The sequence below is a fragment of the Acartia tonsa genome, chromosome 5 (assembly GCF_053477335.1).
Source record: "Acartia tonsa isolate MP-2025a chromosome 5, ASM5347733v1, whole genome shotgun sequence".
Lineage (NCBI taxonomy): Eukaryota > Metazoa > Arthropoda > Copepoda > Calanoida > Acartiidae > Acartia > Acartia tonsa.
This window is the reverse complement of record NC_137264.1, coordinates 40,280,819-40,302,973: the sequence shown is the minus strand read 5'-3', so window position 1 is coordinate 40,302,973 and position 22,155 is coordinate 40,280,819. Positions and strand designations below refer to the sequence as shown.

At 31.5% G+C, this 22,155-nt stretch overlaps 1 protein-coding gene across 1 annotated transcript in view; it reads right to left on the bottom strand.

Annotated features, from left to right (window-relative positions):
- Positions 1–694: 694 nt before the first annotated feature.
- LOC145319500 (uncharacterized) overlaps positions 695–22,155 on the bottom strand; it is a 37,616-nt gene continuing 16,155 nt past the window's right edge. Inside the window, exons 8-16 of the mRNA XM_080161651.1 lie at positions 17,991–18,259; positions 17,654–17,703; positions 16,024–16,118; positions 12,500–12,588; positions 11,408–11,491; positions 6,672–6,775; positions 6,191–6,329; positions 5,091–5,176; positions 695–4,638 (exon numbers count right to left, since the gene is read on the bottom strand). Coding sequence (XP_080017777.1) covers positions 4,539–4,638; positions 5,091–5,176; positions 6,191–6,329; positions 6,672–6,775; positions 11,408–11,491; positions 12,500–12,588; positions 16,024–16,118; positions 17,654–17,703; positions 17,991–18,259 — 1,016 coding nt within the window. The 3' untranslated portion in view covers positions 695–4,538. The remainder of the gene's footprint in view (positions 4,639–5,090; positions 5,177–6,190; positions 6,330–6,671; positions 6,776–11,407; positions 11,492–12,499; positions 12,589–16,023; positions 16,119–17,653; positions 17,704–17,990; positions 18,260–22,155) is intronic.

Sequence of the window (22,155 nt, the reverse complement as noted above, 5' to 3'; positions counted from 1 at the left end):
TTAATTCTAAGAGATTTTATAATACTTTTAAAATTGTTGGTGAAACACAAAAAGTATGCCTTTTTCTGTAAGAAAATTTTTGCATTTCTTGACTTCCATGCATTAGAATGCTTACTTAAAAAGCGTATTTTTACGATTCCTTTGAAATCTGATGTACATTGGGTATGCTAATACTCATAGAATGTTTAAAACTTGATTTGGGGGTGGTGAATTGTTGCCCCTTGTTGCCCCTATGTGCAGTGTATAATGTCAGTTATAATCACTTTTATACACTTTTACCCTATTCCGTTTGTGTGAGAAAGGAGGGAGAGTGTTCTATCCTGAAAATCTTATTCTAAAAAGTTTGGTTAGGATTCATAAGTAATTATGGATTTTATGGCATTTAATTGCAGGACGCCACAGTTACATGAAATACAGATATACATAAATTGAAGTCCTTCCTGGTTTCAGCTTATTATCAAATTTTTAAGAAGGCACAAATAAAGTGATTCTTTAAAGAAACTAGCGGCTTCGCCCCTAGCCCCTTCGCATAGTTGAGCCAATCAGAAAATTTTATAATTGTACCTTCTACACAACTAATATGAAAGGCAAATACCTACTATGCATAGGTATAGGCATTAATTAAATAACTGACCAACATACCTACAACTTGAGTAGTAGAGTAGCCACGCTACCACAAAAGAAGATACAAGTATTATTTTTAAAATATAATTTATTTTAGACTTTTTGGCAAAATAACTTAGATAAATCATATAAATTCTAATATATATCAGAAATAAAACAATAAGTATAAATAACAATAGACTAATAAGTAATCATATATCTGCAATGTACAAGAAATTATTATTTTTTCGGGGTTCAGAATATTGATAATCATAAATATTTTCTTTTATTCTAGAATTTTTTTTTACAGTGGGAAAATACTCACTTTTGTACTTTTTTGATCTAGGAAAAAACTAGCACATCCTAAAAATTGTCTTAATATTTTCTATGCATGATATTATATGAAAAATTTATATCTAATATTATGATAAATCACAGGTTTAAATGATAATAAAAACTCTATCAGGATGTTGAGAAACATTTAAGATCTTGTCATAAACTATTTCTTTTATATTATCTTAGGTTAGGTTTACTTTAAAAAAACAGACCATGTTGTTTACATTTATAACATAACTCATAGATCATAAAATTTATTCATGATTTACAGAATTTGATGTCCAATTCTAGTTCAAATGCCACAAAATTTAAAACGTTAGTTATATTTTAATCTCACGCTTATCTACTGTTAAATAAGTAAAACAAAAGATATAAATAATCCTATTATATAAAGTAGTAAGGCTTTTGCCTCGCTAACCGTTGAACCAATATTGTTCTCCTTTACTATGTAGCTTTGTTTAGGTCCTGGGAAGGTTTATATCTATTTTGAGTACCACCTTAATTCCAAGAGAAATCTTATCTAGAAGAAATGATTCCCCCAATTTTTTCCCCATTTTCATTTAAATAATAAAATTGAAAGTGGGGATGGGTCGACTTGTCCCCATTCTCCTACCCTCAATTTCTCCTAGAGGCATAGCCGCTAGTTATAACAACTGGTTTTTCTGGCCAAATAAAATTGTTGAAATATTTTTATTCTGCAGATTTATAAAATGTTGCACAATTGAGCAGATTATGATGTTTACATGAATCAAGACAGGGGGCACATTGCAGCAAAACTTTTCTAGCAATTTACAACAAAATAAAAACTAGTGGATGCGCCATCTTAATATGTGGTGGAGGGGGGAGTCGACACTGTGCTTTTAATTTCATATTTTAGACAAAGAAAATTGTAAAAAAAATCATAGGAATGGGATTATCTTTTAGTGACGTTTTTTCTTAGATAAATCATAAACACACACCTTTCGTAGACTTATAAGAAGAATATCTGTGTACAGCAATTTCTTTTTAATAAAAAAAAGCAATCATTGAGACGAATTTCTTACAGTTGGTAGAAAATTTTTTGCTGCAAATCAACCTCATATTTTGGTGTATGTAGTATGAATAATGGCCAATTCATGTTGCATTATTAATCTTTATCTCTGCCCAGGGAGGGAGGGGACATTGGGCTCTTTAGTACACTGGTTCCCAAAGTCTTATAATAACGTTTTTTTATTCGTTGGCTTAAAAACCTTGGGGACTAGTATCGATTTTGATGGTTGGTTCATTTAGATGAGTGTCCCAAAGTTTCAACCACTAATTGCAATCAACAGAAGGGTTAATTTTGTGTATCATCATTGGGGATGTACATCAATTTTTTGGCATTTGTCCTATCTCTTTAGTTCTCTGATCTCTACCAAACTATACCCAGGGATATAGGTATAAAGAAACACTTTATAGAACAATTCATTATTTCTGTCTGTTTGTCTGTTATGCTCACTTTTCTATTCCATTAGATAAGCTGATTTTATTTATATTGTCATTCTTGTTTTTTTTCTAAAGAGCTATTAAATTCTTTCATACTTATTTTGTACTTTTGTTTCACCACTGCAATAGAAATATGAAACCCAAATTTGTTTTGGCCTATCCATATATTCGTGTCTATATCCCTACTGCAGTAATGGATGTATAATATACGTGGATATTATGACAGCAGAAATATGGTCGTCAATTTAGGTTGCAATATCCCCTCGCATGTATTAGTTGGGCCGTTTATCCAGTAGGAGGGGAGGGGATGGAGTAGAGGAGGAAATGGGGGGAGATCGTTATTTTAGCCCGCTACAGAGTTCACTTTATTATAGAACATGAAAATCTATTGTACTATCCAAGTAATAAAAAACCCATTACTGCAGTTTATCATAAAACTTAACAATTCTAAAACATTCTGAATCAACTTATTTTCCTTGTTTTTCTTATCATGATATACTAAATATTTCTTGCAAAGTAATCCGCGGATAAGTATATAAAAAACTTAGTATAAAAAAACATTTAAAGTCCAAAAGAAAAAAAATTATTCTAATATAAAAATCCTTCATGCTAAAACCAACAGATATTTTATTTAGTTCATTTTCTGGCATTAAAGCTTAAACTCGATATCAAATATAATTTTTAAAATAACAAACAAATGAAAAAAGATTAAGTTTGTAAAGTTTAATAAAATTTTACAATCTACAGATTTTTTAGAAAAAAAAGACTGCCCTGACCCTCTTACCGATTAGGCGTTGGCACCTTTAAGGGGATATAAATTGTGTGATGCACACTTAATATAATGCCCGAAACTCCCTTTTTACAGGTATGCAAAAAAGGGCTGCTATTCTATTAAAAAATAAAAAGTTCTAAAAATGCTTATTTAACAAAATATCAGATATGAATATAAACAATTTGGTAACAATATCATGGTTTTAAAATAATGTTTATTTTCTACAGCTTAAAATAAGGTGTCCCATTATTGCGCCAATGTATCAAATTATTTAATTATCAGAACAGAAAAATACTTCATCAGTTCACGCAATAGCGGAAATAATGGCTCACCAAAATATTTTGATTTTTTTCAAATAAATAATAGTGAAAAATTCAAATTAGTTATGGAATCTCTATATCTAAGACTATTGAGTGAGAGGTATTTTTAATCAGAAAGTTATTTTCAAGGGTTGTTTAACAATCAAAATAGATATTTTGATGTCTAAAAAAAGGTTTTGTCTTGTTTTCAGTCGTATTTTCTATACATATGTTTATGTTTTTTTGTCATTTATTTACTATTATACAGATTTATATGGATTTTTTTATATATGAACTAAAGAACAATCTTAGAGTTATTCTAATCTTAAAATTCAGAAATAACTTGATAGTTCGACACAGTATATTAAACTAATTCATTTCAAATTAATTTATTGCAAAAATTCTGTTGAAAAGTGGTTGTACAATTATTTAATTTTAGGGACCTACCTTCCCTATTTTAACCCTAAAAAACTAGAGGATCCTACAATTATCGAAAAATTTCCTTATGGGGCTCTTCTTACGATTACCCAACCAAAATAAACCTAAAATATGCAACACAGCTGGAACATTGAAAAAAAATCCTTTAATCTTGGTATTTTTCCTATTTTTATCATTTTTGTTTAAATCCCATTCATATAGAACTGTTCTGATCTGTTCTTAAAAAAACACATTGAAAGTTTTGTTTTAAGAATTTAAAACTAAGTGTCCTTATAGCTATCAAATATTACAATAGGAAGGAAATCACATCTGTCTTAAATAGAATCAAGGTAAATTTTCTATAGGATTAACACAGAACTAAAAGGGACATAATCCTTATCATTTCAAGTCTAATTGCTCTTTTAAAATGTTGTCATTAATTCTTGAAGGGAAGGGACATTTACTTTAAATTATATGAGTCACCAAAGAATTAAAACCATGTTCTCTTATTTGTTGACTGAAAACATTTTTGGACTTTTATTAAATCTTGATTGGATAGTACAAACTAGTGATGAAAATGAACTCCTGAAATGTGTCTTGATTCAATTAAAGACAGATGTGCAGAATAATTAAACTAAATTGGCTATCTATGGCCGACAGAATCCCACTTGTAGACAGGGGCTGAACTTGGTGGGGTTGTTCAAGTTCATGCTGCTCTGCTCCTGCTGCTGGTTTATCAAGGCCATCCTGAAAACAAGGACAATTATCTCCATTAACTGCAAAGCTGTATAAAATGGTGATCTGTTGCTCTTTTGAAATTTAAAAAGTTTCTTAAATTTATTTCTTCCTTTTTTAAAGCTTCTTTTAATTATTTTAAGCGGAATCTGCAGCTACAGCTACGAAATAGAAAAAATTTTATGAAAACTGATGCTCCTTTAAACTGAAATAATAGGGTTAAATAAAGCATAACCGACAGACAGACGGACAAAAAATGTATAGAGCAGATGCGCATATACAAAAGGAATCTTTTCTAAAAAATGCAGCTGTCTATCTAAAATATCAACATATATAATAGGAATCTTCACTAAAAATTTCAGATGTCTATCTTCAATAGCAACCAAGATTCTTTTTTTGAATTTGTGAAAGAACCGAACATTAAAGGACTTAATTTCCAAAAGGCATAAAATACTAATACTAACCTTCTAACAGTAGGAGAAACAGGGCTTGGGGTTGAGGGAGGTCCAACCTTGTGTTTTGAAGGGGCAGGAAGGCTGGGTATCAATACCTTAATATTAATAATTATTTTTTTTATTGTTTTCTTTTTTGTCAAACTACAACTCATTTTATGATATTAATTTAACCATCATTTTACATTTTTAATACAACATTTATATTTCTTTCTTCCTTGATTTCTAAAACTATGAATATTTTGCAGTAGGAAAACTGTATAAAAAGATCATTAAAACAGAAAGATAAAAAGATAGATTTCTGTGTTTTTGTACAGTTTTTATAAATCATGTTTTTGTAAAATAATATTTCTAATAATTAAGAGTATTTATTTAATTTTAAATCTAATTACAAATTTTTTCTTCTCTTCTTTACTTTTCCATGACAATATAAAACCTATTTTTCAAGAATCATAAAACTTATATAGTTATCCCTTTTCGTAGAATCCTGCTGGTATAGATAATCGATAGAGTTTAACTTAAAGTCAAGAAAATAAAACATTATGATAACCCGTTTTACCCCATCCCTTATCCTCTACCCCACTTTTGCTTTCATTACAAAATTCTTCCATCCTAACTTAACAACGCTATTCAATAATGTAGCTCACCAAATTTACACATAAGGTGACGTTAACATGGAAAATACATATAATTAATTATGAAAATAATATATCCAAGTGCGTCTGTCGATAAAAAGAGAAAGACGCAATAAATCATTTAGCTCTTTATTTTTAATTTTTTAAGTTTAAAAATATTGTACTCGGCTATTCCTTGGCCGATTTAGGCTTTTAATCATATCCTGGCCGAGACAAATTTAGACCGTTGACTAATCAAAAATCGGTTCAGTTAGAGGGATACCCAACGTCTTAATTTATTGCTACCAAAAGTCTTATAACTACGTTGCAATTATATAAAAACCCGTAAATTGAGTTTAATCAAAGGAGTATACTACACATTTCAATCACGCCCCCATCCCATGATACAGCGTGGCATTAATTTGTCATCGACCAGATAATCTCTGCCAATGTACAGCAACCCATTTAAATATCTAACTGTAAAATATTGTGCCTTACCTCTGTAAAATTCTTGCTGGCCAAGTTATGGAGCGACAGAGAGGGGCGCATAGCACCAGTTGGAGTGGGGGTGGGGGGATAGAACTGCTCCCACGGGTTCACCATGGACGCGTGACAGGACAGCGGAGTTGTCATAGTTCTAAGTACAAGGTTAGGTTAGGTTGTATTTATTACATTAAAGTTAGGTAGGTTTAGGGTACGTAGGCCTAACAGAGGTTAGGCATAAAGAATAAAAACTACCCCCCCCCCCCCACTACATTTTTAATTTATTTTAAAAATTAATGAGGATGTGGTCGCTGCTTGTTAAGACCTTCAAACTAGGATTCTAACGGGACAAACTGTCTCAAAAATCAGCCATGTGACGTCATAAAAATAAGGGATTATCCATCTCTTTTTTAGGGGTTTTCTTTCCTTCTTCTCCTCTCATCTCCCTCATTTTTATGACGTCACATGGCAGATTTTTGAGACACAATATTTTTACCTTTTTGGTTTGTAGTCATAATTCTTCTTGAGATCAAGTTTCAGCTTGGGTTGAATATTTCTGAATGTGGGTATTACACAATTGGACAAGGAATCTTCATCCTGGTATTAGTTTTACTTAAACATTCCGGCAATTTCACTTAAAGGTATAATCGATCATTAAGCCTCCTCTCGCTTTTACAGGATGTGTGTTTGTCTATCTGTTTGTTTGTACCGAAGGATCTCGCTAACCACTGAACCGATCGGGTTTTCTCTAACACCACCACCCTCAAACGCCCCTAGAAAAAAAATCCTTTCCCCCCAAAAAAATTTAAAAAGAATTTTTAACTAAAATTCAAAATGGTGGGGGCAACCCCCACAAAAAAAAATATTTTCGCCCCCCCAAAAATTTTTTAAAATTTTTCTTTTAATGCGTAAAATAATAGATTGGGTTATCAAAATCGACTCTCCCCTCCTCAGGTACCCCTAGAGGCCTCCAGGGGCGTAGTTTAAAAAAAGAAAAGTGCAGTTTCTGTGCTCGATAAGACACTTTACGGAAATTACCAATACTCCCTATTTTTCGGTAATTAAATTAACACAGAACTTAAAGCCATCATATAATTCTAAAAATTTTTTTATATGATAGAAATAAATGTCGACGTAAATATTAGACAAATTCACTCTTATAAAGACATATCGATAACGAGCAGAGATGGAGGAGACCAGGGGCGTCCAAGCTTTTTTTTTGGGGGGGGAGGGTAAATTCTTTTTTTTTTTTGGGGGGGGGGGGGGGAATGGCGCACGAAGCGCGCCGCAATTTTTTTGTATCCCCCCCAAAATTTTTACCCCGGGGGTAAAATTTGCTTGTGGGGGGTAATTACCCCCCTAAAATCTGTTGGCAGGGGTAAATTTTGTTTACCCTCCCAAAATTTACCTCCGGGGTAAAATTTTTTTGGGGGGGTATTTTAAATATTATTAAATATTTAGTAGTAAAAGTGCGCGCGAAGCGCTATAAAATTTTTTTGTTAGGAAAGATTTATTTTGGGGGGGGGGGGGTATTTACCCCTTCCTAAATGGTTGGGGGTGCCTACAGCACCCCCAAGGTAGGGGTAAATTTTAAATGGGGGGGGGGGAGTTATCCCCACTTTACCCCCTCCCCTTGGACGTCCTTGGAGGAGACATTGGGCTGTTAATTAAACTAGTCCCCAAAGTTTAATGATAACGTTTTTTTTATTCGTTGCCTCAACAACTATGGGGTCTGTTAATGAATTTTGCTTAGTTGGTTCATTAATTTGAGTGTTTAAAGTTTCAACCACTAATTGTAATCTACAGAAGTGGTAATTTTGTGTATTATTATTGGGGATTATTTGCCATTGTTGTATACCTTATAGATCCCTGGATAAACAGTCAGCAACTATATCATCCGTCAAATGGATGTATAACAAAGTATGCTATAGAGTAGCTACATATAAAAAAGTTGTATTATATCTAACATGGTAGCTATATATAAACAAGGATGACAACATCCATTAAAGCGAAGCTCTATAATGGAAGGACAAACGGACATTAAGGCTTGTAAAGTGTCTGAAGTGAATAATCAGAATATAAATGTATAAGAGTCGAAGCAAAATTTTAATTATATTTGTTGAAAAAAGGCTTGATACAGGATAATGTTTATGGACATACTTACATTTTTAGGACTTAATTAAAGAGTTGCTTCGCTTATGATATTGTACTTTTTTGTCCCATGAATCAGTATACCAAAAATCAGATCAATCGGATAATTAGATTACATAAAAATTTGTTGTCAAAAAAGTAAAAAATCATTATGTTTAAAATGGACGTACGGACATTTTGGTGATGATTATAGAGTTCCTATGCTTTCTAAACTACTACAGGAATCACCATGCAAAATTTGAAATCGATAAGACAATTCTAACATGCCTAAATTAACGAAAAAAGCCAACCGTTACGGACGGACCGAAATTATAGAAATTATAGACCCTAATTATAGAAAAGCTTCGCTTTTAAAAAGTTGTATTTTATCTAACATGCACTTTATATTAGCTGCTAATAAATGAACTTATGTTAATGTAACAGGGCACGTAAGGTTTTCATACAAAAAAGTGGAAAAAATGCCTCTAAGTCGTTTAAAAATACATGGCTAATGATATAAAAAAAGAACAAAATACTTCAATCATAGACGTCCAAGGGGGGGGGGGGTAATGGGGCGATTACCCCCCTAAAATTTTTTTCATTTTACCCCCCCCCCCCCATTTAAAATTTACCCCTACCCTGGGGGTGCCGTAGGCACCCCCAACCATTTAGGAGGGGGTATTTAACCCCCCCCAAACAATTTTGGGGGGGTAAATACCCCCCCCCAAAATAGAAAATCTCTAACAAAAAAATTTTTGCGCGCTTCGCGCGCATTTTTAATACTAAATTTTTGATAAAATTTAAATTACCCCCCCCAAAAATTTTACCCTGGTGGTAAATTTAAGGGGGAGGGGGTAAACAAATTTTACCCCTGCCAACAGATTTCAGGGGGGGTAATTACCCCCCCCAAAACCGAATTACCCCCCCCCCCTTAAAAAATTTTTACCCCCCCCAAAATAAAAAGCTTGGACGCCCCTGACTTCAATACAGTGATTATTTGGTAATTTGGCAAAAATATTAACGTAAAATAGTCAAGTAAATAAACAAGGATGACAACATCCATAAGTAGCGAAGCATAAAAAATAAAATCATGGATGGTAATATGTACAAGTAGATTTAAAGTGTATTTATTAATTGATTTATTGGAGAAAATAAACACGAAACCCTGTTTTATTTGTATAATGATGACGGTCAAAGTAAATTACATAAAAGATGCTCATAACAATGGGAAAAATTATTTTGATAATGATATCCTAAAAAAGTTTTAAAATTTGACCAAAAACACTAAAGATATGGGGGAAAATGTAAAAAATATAAAAATAGCAAAAAACCTGCAAAAAGGAATTCTGACCGTCATGGTTGTTTTCTTTAAACAACAGGAAATTTAATTTTGATATGTATAACTGAAAAAAAAATTGATATCGTACCATAAACACCAAAGATATGGAGAAAAATGTGAAAAATACAAAAAATAGCCTAAAACCTGCTGAAAGGCAGTCAGACTGTCATAGTTGTTTTCTTTAAAAGACAGGAAATTTAATTTTGATATCTATAACTAAAAAAATTTTGAAAATCGGACTATAAACACCAAAGATATGGAGAAAAATGTGAAAAATACAAAAAAAGCCTAAAACCTGCTTAAAGGCAGTCTGACCGTTATAGATGTTTTCTTTAAACGACTGGAAATTTAATTTAGATATCTATAACTGAAAAAATTTTGAAAATCGCACCATAAACACTGAAGATATGGAGAAAAATGTGAAAAATACAAAAATAGCCTAAAACTTGCTAAACAGCGGTCCTACCGCCATCAATGTTTTATACTTAATTGTGCTCCTTAATGATGGGCATGTTGTCAAAAAATTTCAGCCTTCTATCTTTTATAGGAGCTGAGTAAATCCCATTTCCCCCATAGCGTTACGGACTGACTGACGGACGGACTGACTGACGGACGGACGGACGGACAAAGTGAATTATAGAGTAGCTTCGCTACTAAAAACTGCATACATGAATACTAATTACTTAATTTTTTTAATTGACAGAAAGACGTAAGGACATGCTCCCAGGGAGGGAGGGAACATTGGGCTTTTTTTACACTAGTCCCTAAATTTTTACAATAACTTGGCCGGTTCAACAACTTTGGGGACTTTTAATGAATTTTGATTGGTTGGTTCAATAAGTGTTCAAATTAATTGTAATTTACAGAAGGGGTAATGTTCTTTATCAGCATTGGGGATGAACTTCAATTTATTGGCTTTTGAGTTATCCCTTTAGATCACTGACATGCTCCTGAAGTAGTTTTGCTACATATAAAATTTACGGTTTTACAAGAAGATAATCACGTAATGCTAGTACTGCTAAAAGGTAAAATATATAAAAATGTGAGCTCAACACATTACATTTTTGGGCAAATCTATTTTTTTAGTTGATCACCCATAGACCCCCCCTCCCTCCCCCTCCAATTTATAACTTTATTCAAACAGGTTAAATTGACACAATACAATCTGTCCCGATTTTGTATTACTTTTGCGGAACATTTTTCCAGTTACGTCATATTTTTCTTTCCCGAAAAAGGGAAGAAGGAAAGAAAAAAAGGGAAGGGGGGAAGAAAAAAGAGATGGGAGAAAAGGGGGTTTTCCCTATCTCTTTTGAAGAGATTTTCTTCCCCCCTTCCCTTTTTCGGGTAAGAAAAATATGACGTAACTGGAAAAATGTTCCGCAAAAGTAATACCAAATCGGGACAGATTGTATTGTGTCGGTTAAATTCAGTGTAAGGCCCTTGTGGGGCTAGAAGAAAGTAATGGAACAAATATGTTGGAGGGGGGGGGGGGGGGTGATTAATGTCCGGTAGTTAAATAATTACATTTTTTTCTTCGGATTTTCTTGTAATATCCTGTTATGAGGATTAACTATTAAGTACATTGGGAAAGGGTACCAACAACTTTCCAAGAAATATAACCCCTAGAAAAATACCCCACTCTCCTAAATTAATTTACTCTTTCTTTTTGAAACTTAAATTAAAAAAATACAAAATATTATAGACCCTTTATTATTATTGTACTTTAAACTTTTAAAATGTTGATTTTTATGTTTAAGTTCCTGTTTAGGAGAATCAATCTTGACACTTTTTCTTGATCCAAATCTTTCCTCCTCTTCGAAGCTAGACATGCGATTCTGACCACCAAACTAAAAAGAAAAATAATACAATTTTAGTAGTTGATATCAATAAATAAACTTATAGTGCATTTCATCTAAAGCTTTTAAAAAGTTGTAATAAAAGTTAACCCTATTACGAAAAGAAGGGGCTTTAGATTCCCCTCCCCCAAGATTTTTTTCTTCCTGCTGACTTTAAATGGCCAAAACCCCCATTTTAAAATGATTTAAAAACAAACTTACAGAATGAGAAAGAGTAGCTTGTTTTCTAGAATTATTTTTACATCAAAAAAAATTATAGGAATTTATCACAAGTTGTTATTTAGTCAAAATAATACAAACGATAAAAATATGTAAATTGTCAAACATGGATGTCATCATCCACAAAAGCGAAGCATAAGAAATCCAGGGAGTAAGGGGACATTAGGATGTTTATTAAAATAGTCCCCAAAGTTTTATAAATAAATTTCTTAATCGTTGTCTTAACAACTTTGGGGACTTTTATTGAATTTTGACTGGTTTGACTGCAAAAATACATTGTTCATTATTTCGCAGCTTCAGACAATTACATTTTTCTTAAGTATGCAGCCGCAATCAAGCTGCCGAGACCTGTGTAATAATAACCACATCAGATTTATGAGACAAAATTGACCAATTTTGTCGTCAATAATTTTGAAACAGTACGACATTGTATCCTTTTATAAAAGTTGCCTATTTATGTTTTTCAACCAGTAACAGAACCGATTCCGGTATGGTTGCTCAATCAAAGAATGTGTGTTTAACTACTTCCCTGGATATTCATAATAATTCTGACGTTACAGTGTCGTGGATGGAAAGCAGATTCCCGTATTATGAGGGAAGCAGATTATATTGCCTATAAATATGACTCTATACAATACAAATAACCAATGATAGGCCAATATACATTTTAATTGAAAAATGGTAAAATGATTACTGGCCCATCATTCGTCATTTGTATTAGTTGACGTCAGTTTTTTACAAGCTTTAATATGAGGCTTTTAAGTAGAATTTAAAAATTACCTTTTTATCGTTTTTGTTGTCCATGGCCTTGCCATAGCTTCCAGCCCGGGGTCGTCTTTGATCCTTGTCTGGGGTTCTGCCGCCATTTTCTAAATTTATTTTGTATAAAAATGCAAACATAAAATAATTTTGGTTGGTTTATTGATTATGAACTCTTCAAATAAAGTACATACGTACGTCATAACACAGTTTCTAAGCTACATAACTTTATATTCAGGATCTTCAGGGATAAGACAATAGAAGATAGATTTATGTTCATCATTATTAATGTTAAACAAAATGACCCCCTTTAAAGATTAAATCATAGGTTTGTACCAACCAAATATCAAGATTTAATAAAAGTACCCAAAGTTTTTAAGCAAATTAATGAAAACATCTCTTTAAAATAAATTTTTGGGTGCCATTTAAGTTCAATGTCGCCTCAGTCCTTGCATTTACAGTTATAATCTTGTTTTGTTTCTCTTTAAAAACGTATTTTCTTGGATGTTATATGCCAAATTTTTTTGAAAGATTTTGAAACTTAGATAAACAAGGATGACAACATCCTTAAAGCGAAGATTTAAAACGTTAGGACAAACAAACATTAACACTTGTAGATTGTCGGAACTGAATAATCAGAATATATATATATGAAAATTGTAAATAAAATTGTTGAAAAACTGCTTAAATACAGGATAGTGTTATAGGATATTTTTAGGACTTGATTATAGAAATGCTTCGCTTATAACATTGTACTTGTTGTCCTAGGAATTAGTATTCCAAAAATCAGATCAATCGGATAGTTATATCACATAAAGATTTGTTGTTAAAAAGTTAAAAACAACATGTTTAAAATGGACGTACGGACATTTTGGTAACAATTATAGAGTTGCTACGCTGTCTAAATCGTACAACACTTCTACAGGCTATCCTTCAAGACGTAAGGACGAAACGAACTTAATTATGGAAAAGCTTTTAAAAATATCACTGCCAACTGCATACCGTTTTCATATAGCTTATAAATATTTTTCTTGGCTGCAAAGATGTTAAATCAAATTTAATATTTAATAAACTGGCACTGAGTAAAAAGCTATATTCATTATGCTATGTGGTAAATTCAGCTCTATCATCTGGGATTAAGGGAGAAAAAATTAAACTAAAAGTAGGAAATCAATCAGGGGCGTTCAAGCTTTTTTTTTTTTGGGGGGGGGGTAATCATACCTTTACCCCTCCCCCCTTGGACGTCTATGAAATGAATCAAGAGTACTGCGACAAACTAGGTCTGACCTTTTGTTTTCTATATCTTTATATATTGTTCTTTAATCCATGTACTTAGCTTGTTATGGGCATAATAGTTATTGTTTTAAAATAAAATTGTTTATCCCCCTATCCCTGATTACATCCGTTGTCGCTGCTACTTCTTCCTTTCTTTTGTAATATACAAAAATTCAGTGAAAAATGCACAAAATAGATTTTTATTAAAAGATAAAGTATTCAAAGAAGGTGTATCAACTTTTTTGCTTTTTATTTAAGATAGCTAGCCGGTTCTTTTAGTAAGTAGTAGATGTAAAATTTTTCATAGAATTCAGATATGCAATCGGTTTTTTTGTAGACCTCTTATTTTTGAAGTAATTTAAGTTTAAAAAAAAAATAATTAAGTCGGTTTTAAGGTACTAAAACGCAACAAAATAAAAGAAGAAAATGGCCAGTATGAACAAAAATAGTAAGATCTTTAATTTGACACCTTACTTTTAAAATTCTGTTGAGTAATTATTGAAAAAATCAATTTTTTTAATCTCGGTTTAATAAAAACTTTAAACCTAAATATTTTATCAAACAGACATAAAAAATATAGGTTCATATATACCTTTAGAATCAGAACAATATTATGAATCCATTCTAAGCGAAATTGAAAAAGTTTTAAAAAATTGTAATAAAAAATAAAAAAAATAAAAAGTTTATTTTAAGAATTGTAACTACTAAACTAGCCAATCACAAATCGCGAAAATTGATGAATCACGAAGCTTAACCTATAAAGTTAACCAATAGAATTGCCGAAAAAAAAGGAGAACGTTCATACAATATATACAATAGATACTACAATAAATATAGTGATATTACAGAACATGTAAAGAATGAAAAATTATGAACAAATATGCATCAGTCTGTTTATAAACTTCAAAACAATGCAATTAAAAATACATTATTGTTTCTTGTGTTTAAAAAATATCTGCTACATTGCATTGTCTTTTGTTTAGGTTTTGTTCAGGTGAACTGAAATTAGTTTCCGAATGTGAACACATTTTCCTAGGTGTTTCCCAATCCTATCTCAATATTTGCTACTAGCTAAAAAACCTTCAAACTTCCAAAAACAAAATCAAAATTTGAAAAATTAAAACTTTCAATATATAATGTATAAATCGTTAATACATTCAAATTTTGATTTTTTTTTTGAAGTTTGAAGGTTTTTAGCTAGTAGCAAATATTAAGATAGGATTGGGAAACACCTAGGAAAATGTGTTCACATTCGGAAACTAATTTCAGTTCATCTTTGTTCAGGTTTTATTCAAGCTAACCCTTTAAAGCCGAAAATTATGATTCTTAAAATAAACTTATATTTTTTATTTTAGTTTTATAAAAGTTTTTCAATTTTGCTTAGAATGGATTCGTATTATTTTTCTCATTCTAAAAGTATATATGAACACATACTTTTTATGCCTGTGAGAGGATATTTTTAATTTTAAAGTTTTGATTAATCCGAGGTTAACAAAATTGATTTTTTCAATAATTACTCAACAGAATTTTAAAAGTAAGGTGTCAAATTAAAGATCTTACTATTTTTGTTCATACTGGCCATTTTCTTCTTTTATTTTGTTGCGTTTTAGTACCTTAAAACCGACTTAATTATTTTTTTTAAAAACTTAAATTACTTCAAAAATAAGAGGTCTACAAAAAAACCGATTGCATATCTGAATTCTATGAAAAATTTTACATCTACTACTTACTAAAAGAACCGGCTAGCTATCTTAAATAAAAAGCAAAAAAGTTGATACACCTTCTTTGAGAAAAATTTGGGTGTTTTACAGAAAGTATTGCGATCATTTTTTAAGAGAGGGTTGGGATTCTATAGAGACATATCAACCCCGCCCCCCTAAGAAAAATATTAACTTGGGGACCTAACAGTTCTGCGGTTTGATATATCTTATAAAACACACGCACCCACCTTGTTTTACTTAATCAAGATAAAAAGCCATTTTTAGCTACAAACACAATCCCCTTTATAACTTTAGGCATGAAGAGGAAACTACTTCCTCCTTTTTTTTACAATCAATTAAAAAGGGGGGGGGGGTTGTTCAGTGCTAAACATGCACTGTGTTGGAAAACACCGATTTACGAAGATAAGGAACGTGACATGTGTGACGTCATAAAAATACGTCTAAATATTCTTTTTAGGGGTTTCATTTCTCACTTCTCCACTCATCCTTTATGTTTAGACGTAATTTTATGACGTCACACATTACACTCTCCGTATGACCCCGATTTACCTGATTTTGACTTTGAAAGTTTTCTGTTGAAGTTAGATCTGGGTGAGGGCAGCTTTGCCACTTTTCTATCTGTATCACTACCAGGGGAGGATCTTATCACAGAAAACAAAACTTTATTTTCTTCTTTGCTATGTCAGACGCGTTACAATATCGATAAGAATAAAAGGATTCGAATACTATAGTTTTGCAGAGAGAGAGGAGAGAGAGAGAGAGGGGACAGTTTTATTACACTAGTCCGCAAAGTTTTACAAAATTATTTTTATTATTCGTTGGCTTCACAATTTTAATTGATTGGTTTATTAAGTTGAGTGTTCAAACGTTTCAACCATTAATCTTAATCTACAGAAGGGGTAATTTCGTGACTCATTATTGGGGATGTACAATGTACATCAATTTATCGGCCACTGTCCCTGTTAGTTTAGCTCACATAGATGAATTGTCAGAGAACCTTCGTTTTGACCCTGGTCATTTTTTTTTTTGGGAGGGGGGGGGGGGGCGCTGAAGGGGATTATAAAGGCTGGGCACTAAAAAATATGAAAAAGAATGGAAAATAAAAAGAAAATATGATTGTATAAAGTTTAGGTGTGAAAATTTGTACTTTGAATCTATATTTATTTATAGATATGTACTTTTTATTTTTCTTAACAATAGGGGATAAATGAGATAGGTCTTAATCTCATTTAAAAAGTAAAAATACTTCCCTAATACAGAGTGTAAACAAGGATGTCAAAGCTTGTAATTCAAATGAAAATTGACCATATTTGTAAAAACAAATGACTTTAAATTATGGTGTAAATCTTTTTTTTATGTTGGCCTGATCCTACTGGACCTTATCGTTGCCATCAAAATAATTTTCAATGGTCTCTAAGCCCAAGCTTATAAAACGATAGGGTATAGTCCCTTTCATGGCAACGCCACTTATGGGGCGATTCATCGTATTTTTTAAATGGCTTTTTATAGGTTATATTGGGTTAGGTGATTGCCCCACATGGTTAGGTGATTGGTCCCGCAGGGTTAGAACCCCCCGCAGGGGCTAGAAATAGGAGAAAAGCTACTGTGAAAAATACGAAGAATCGCCCCTTAAGGTGCGTTGCCACGAAAGAGACTATACCCAAACTATATTATATTGTATTACCATATCCCTACATCTATGGTTACTCACACAAGAAACAATAATCAACAATTCACTTTTTCTTTTCCTTACACAACCAAAGATGTCAAAGAATAGATTTACATTAAAAGACATAACTATGCGATAAATTCAATGTCCCTATCCTTGGCAGAAAAAAAGGTATAAGGACAAGAAAATATTTCTAAAAAAGATTTGATAAACCTTTATGTTTGGCTATTTGTGTGTGTCATCGATCCAACAGTTTAAAATAAGGCATCTAGATTTTGAAGGCCTTACATAATTATTTCCAAACATTATATGAAGTAATTGTTTATAGGTTGTATGTGTGACTATCTTTATCAAATTTTGAATATCTTGGCCATCTAAACGTTTCTATGTGTGTGACAGTATTTTATTTATTTAAAAAAGGCATACACTTTTATGAAAACTAATCTTGTTCTATCTATTTTTTATCTTTCTTCTCGCAATAACAACAAAAGAAGATAAAAAGTATTCCTTGAATCTATTGATTTTCTGTGAGATGTAGGTGTAGAAATACTTCGGGAATCCTGGTAAGAGAAATAATTAAATATTTTATTATTTTATTTTGATTTACAAAGAATAAGGAAAGAACAACTCCAAAAATATAATCAAAACCTTTATGTTTAGTTGGTACACAATACACATTATTTTCTACAGAACAAAAATTTTCTAACTTCACATTTAATCATAAGCACGATAAACTTTTTTTAAGATTGTACACTGTTGATATCATTAAAACGGACGTACAAACAAACATACGTTACGGAAAGGCTCTGATTACACAGTGGCTGCGCTACAAGTAAAACAAAAATACCTGTTTTTGATCTGCTTTGCCGTTCATTATGGAAGATTTGATATCAGAATGGGTACTTGGAGTCTTTCTACCAGAATCAGAATATATATTTGGAGTCTTTCTACCAGATTCAGATAGGGTACCAACTGGGGTTCTCTTTCCAGATTCAGATAGGGTACCAACTGGGGTCCTCTTACCAGATTCAGAATGGGTACCAACTGGGGTCCTCTTACCAGATTCAGATAGGGTACTACCTGGGGTTCTATGGCCAGAATGGTGCTCTCCGTTTTCTAAAAATATAACAAAATAAAACACTACAAGCAGAGATCTTAAGGGATAAGATAATGGACGCTAAATGTATGTTCATCCACCATGATGATAATCAAAACTAACCCTTCTGTAGATAAAAAAAAATGTTTGAAAGATTAGGTAGTGCTAGTTTGAATTAACAATTCAAGATTTAATTACCCAAAGTTCTTAACCACACAAATAAAGGAACTTATTTCTAATACTTAGGGGACCAGTAGAGACAATAAACTTTAATTCAATGTACCCCAATGATGGTAAACATGGTTACTCCTATCGTAGGTTATAATTATGGGTAGAAAGTTTTAAAGTTTATATCAATTATATTGATTTTAAAACAATTTTGATAAATGCTGTGATAGAATTATCCTATTAATTCATAACCAAAATTTAGTCATTTTGTACAAAATTAATATTTTGCACTTAAAACACATGTAAATAATTTCTCTCTAACATGAATAAATTATGATTATTAGCTATGAAACTTTTTCATGTAAGTATGTAAATTTGTTTGATATGATTAGAAATTATATAAAGTTTAAATTTAATGTAATATTATGTACTAATGATAACTAATTTATAAAAAGATATTTGTCAATAGCTAGCAAAGAAATAGATGACGATATTCTAGAGCTTCGATTTAAGTATAAACTGTGTTTTAATAGATCACTACGTTACAAAACCCTGTCAAAAACCCTGCTACAGGTTTCATTTTATTAGAGAACATGAAAATCTGGTATAAGATCCAAATAATAATATATACATTAATGACTACAAAAAATTACTTGATTCGATGTATGGACATAACCTAGTTGTAGATAAGCTTATCTATAAAATAAACATTTAATTTGTAAAAAAAAAATCTACATTGAAAAATCCTAAAACTTCTTATTGTTTTTCTATGGCTTCAAAAGTTCAGCGACAAGAGTCAATATTCTCATATTTTCCTGTAGAATATACAATTATTGCAAAAACAAAAGGTAAAAAAGCGGCCATTGCTGACAAATTATTGACCTGCTGTCATAATAATTTGTTTTTATATTTACATCGACATTGTGCCATGAAAAGTTAAACTATAATTACCATCAAATTCTCACATAGTAACATTGATTAAAATCGGTGAAAGACTGTCCGTGTTTTAACGACGTCATTACTAAAGTAAAAATTCATATTGCAATTTTTGTAAGGCTTTACTAATTGTATTGTAAAAATACATTTTTTTTCAGCAAAGCTTTTCTACAATATTTGTTTGGGATTATAATTTAAAAAAAGAATATACACAAGAAGTAAATTTTAGGAATACACATTAGGGGATTTTTTTCCCCCGGCTTTTTTTGAAATTCAACTGGTGCAGTTGCTATTATTATGCCTTTTGGTGAAAAAACACTTGTGTAAAAATTTTAACCATTTTGGACCTGTATTATTCCCAGTAATATCACTTTGAAATTTTGACGCCCCCCATATGGGGGTCAAAAAATCATTGCATCAGAATCATGGCTTCAGGTGCTCCCTGAATAGGTCTTGAGGAGTAGAATCAGGAATTTTTGAAATTTTCAAAATATCTCGTTCCTAGCCTGAGAAAAGTTCAAAAAACCCTAAAAAACGCTATTTTTGAAAATTGGCCAGTTTTAGAGGTTTTTGAACTTTTCTCAGGCTAGGACGAGATATTTCAAAAATTCCTGATTCTACTCCTCAAGACCTATTCAGGGAGCACCACGAAGCCATAGTTCTGATGCAATGAAATTTTGACCCCTAAAGGGGGGCGTCAAAATTTTAAAGTGAAATTACTGGGCATAATACTTTTAACACAAGTAATTTTCAACAAAAGGCATAATAATTGCAACTGCACTACTCGAATTTCAAAAAAGCCGGGGAAAAAAACCTCTAATATACAATACATATATAAATAAATTATTATGGCTAAAATTGATTTTATCATGAGTGGTTATAAACGGGAATGGAGGGAGGGGACATTAGACTGTTAATTATTCTTGCACTCAAAGCTTGATGAACATCATAAATCTTGGTAGGTTAGTATGATATATAAGTTGGAAGGAATTTTTTGTTTTTAGTATAATTATTTATCTAAAAGCGGAAATACAATTTAAGTTCCTAAATTTTAACCAATAGGATAGGTGGATTGTAAACTACCTGCGCTCTAATTGGTTGAATGATGTGCGACACTTAAGCTTCTCCTATCAGAGCGAAGATAATTTTCAATCCACCAATCACAGATGTCAAAATTAGTTAACTTTAATTGTATTTCCGCTTTTAGATAAAGAATTATACAAAAAACGAATTTTATAAAAAAAATCTTTAAAATTTGATGCAGATTTCAAATCTCCCTCTAAGATTAAAATTCTTTCCAACCTATATATCTTATTGGTTAGTTTAAACTAACAGTGTTTAAACTTTTCTACAAATACTTTAAATACACACAAGGAGAAATTTGGTTATCATCCTTGGGAATGTACACCAATTTATTATAATAATTAGGGTATGTGTAATTTGAGTTTATTTTTTTTGTGTTTGTGTGTGTGTGTGTGTATGTGTCATTGTGTATGTGTGTGTGTGTGTGTGTGTGTGTGTGTGTGTGTATGGGTATGTGTATTTGTTTGTGTATGTGTGTGTTTATGTAGGTATATATAAAAAGGAATGTACTTTGTAAACAAGAAATATATTTTAAAACAATAATTCAAGAATATTAAATTGTATGTTTTTAGTCTACTTGTTTAATTTTAATTTACTAGTTCAAACTGACTTTAAATAATAACATGAACAATTTTGTAGCGGAACAGTAACAACATGACAGTAAATTGTTATACAGTAACAAAATCTTTTTTTAAAAATCTTTTATTAAGTTTAATACCAAGAATAGTCAAGAAATCCAAAATGTTTTAGGCCATGCTATTTTTTGATTTAATATTTAATTGTATTAGGCTATTTTTCTGCCCCCTCCCTCCCTGTTCGAATAAAGAGTCCCTTGATGCCAGTGGCACAGCCGCTACTACAATATCATATGCTGGAAAAAATTTAAAGACTCCATTTTTCATAGTAATCTTAACTTACCCATATTACAGAGAAACTTAACTACTAAATGTTGCTTGATAAACATTTTTATAAAGTATGCATAATCATATCATTGGTTTTTATTTAAGAAAATATGCTTTTTTCATACATTTACGGACCCCTTTCCCCCTACAAATAAATGTATAAAGATAATTAAATTTAGACAACTACCTGCCCTAAGTGGATGAGACATTTTTTGTCTGCTAGCAAATTGCTTTTTGTAATTTAGAAAATTTTTAGGGAGAGAATTAGGAGAGAATTTTTTGTTCATTGTTACATCCCTTAATCTCTGTTGTATTTTCATCCTATTATATAAAGTAGTAAGCGCTTTTTGTCTGTCCCGAAGGACCTCACTAACCGCTGAACCGATATTGTTCTCATTTACAGTGAAGCTTCTTATAGGTCCTGGGAAGGTTTTAAACTATTTGGGGAGGGTGTCTTCACCCCCATCCCCCCCCCCAAAAAAAATATTTTTTTACTCTTTAGAAACTCAAATTTAAAATTTTAAGTGTCCCTAGAGGCTTCTAGGGGCGTTGCCGCTATTTATTTATATAGAACTAGTTTTAACTGGCTCTTTATTATTTTATTTTCATTTAGATACTTATCAATGTGGAAAAATATTGTTTTAGTACTTAAGCTCTACTTTTTTAAAACTATTTCAACAAAATATTTTATAACCTAATTTTATTATTTTTATTCTTATAGTCCCTAAACATTTTATTTTGTATTTAATTCGTAATTAGTGTATCTCCTAACTTAGCAAAGCGTTTAATTAAAATAATTAGACATTTCTATGAATTTGATTGCACTA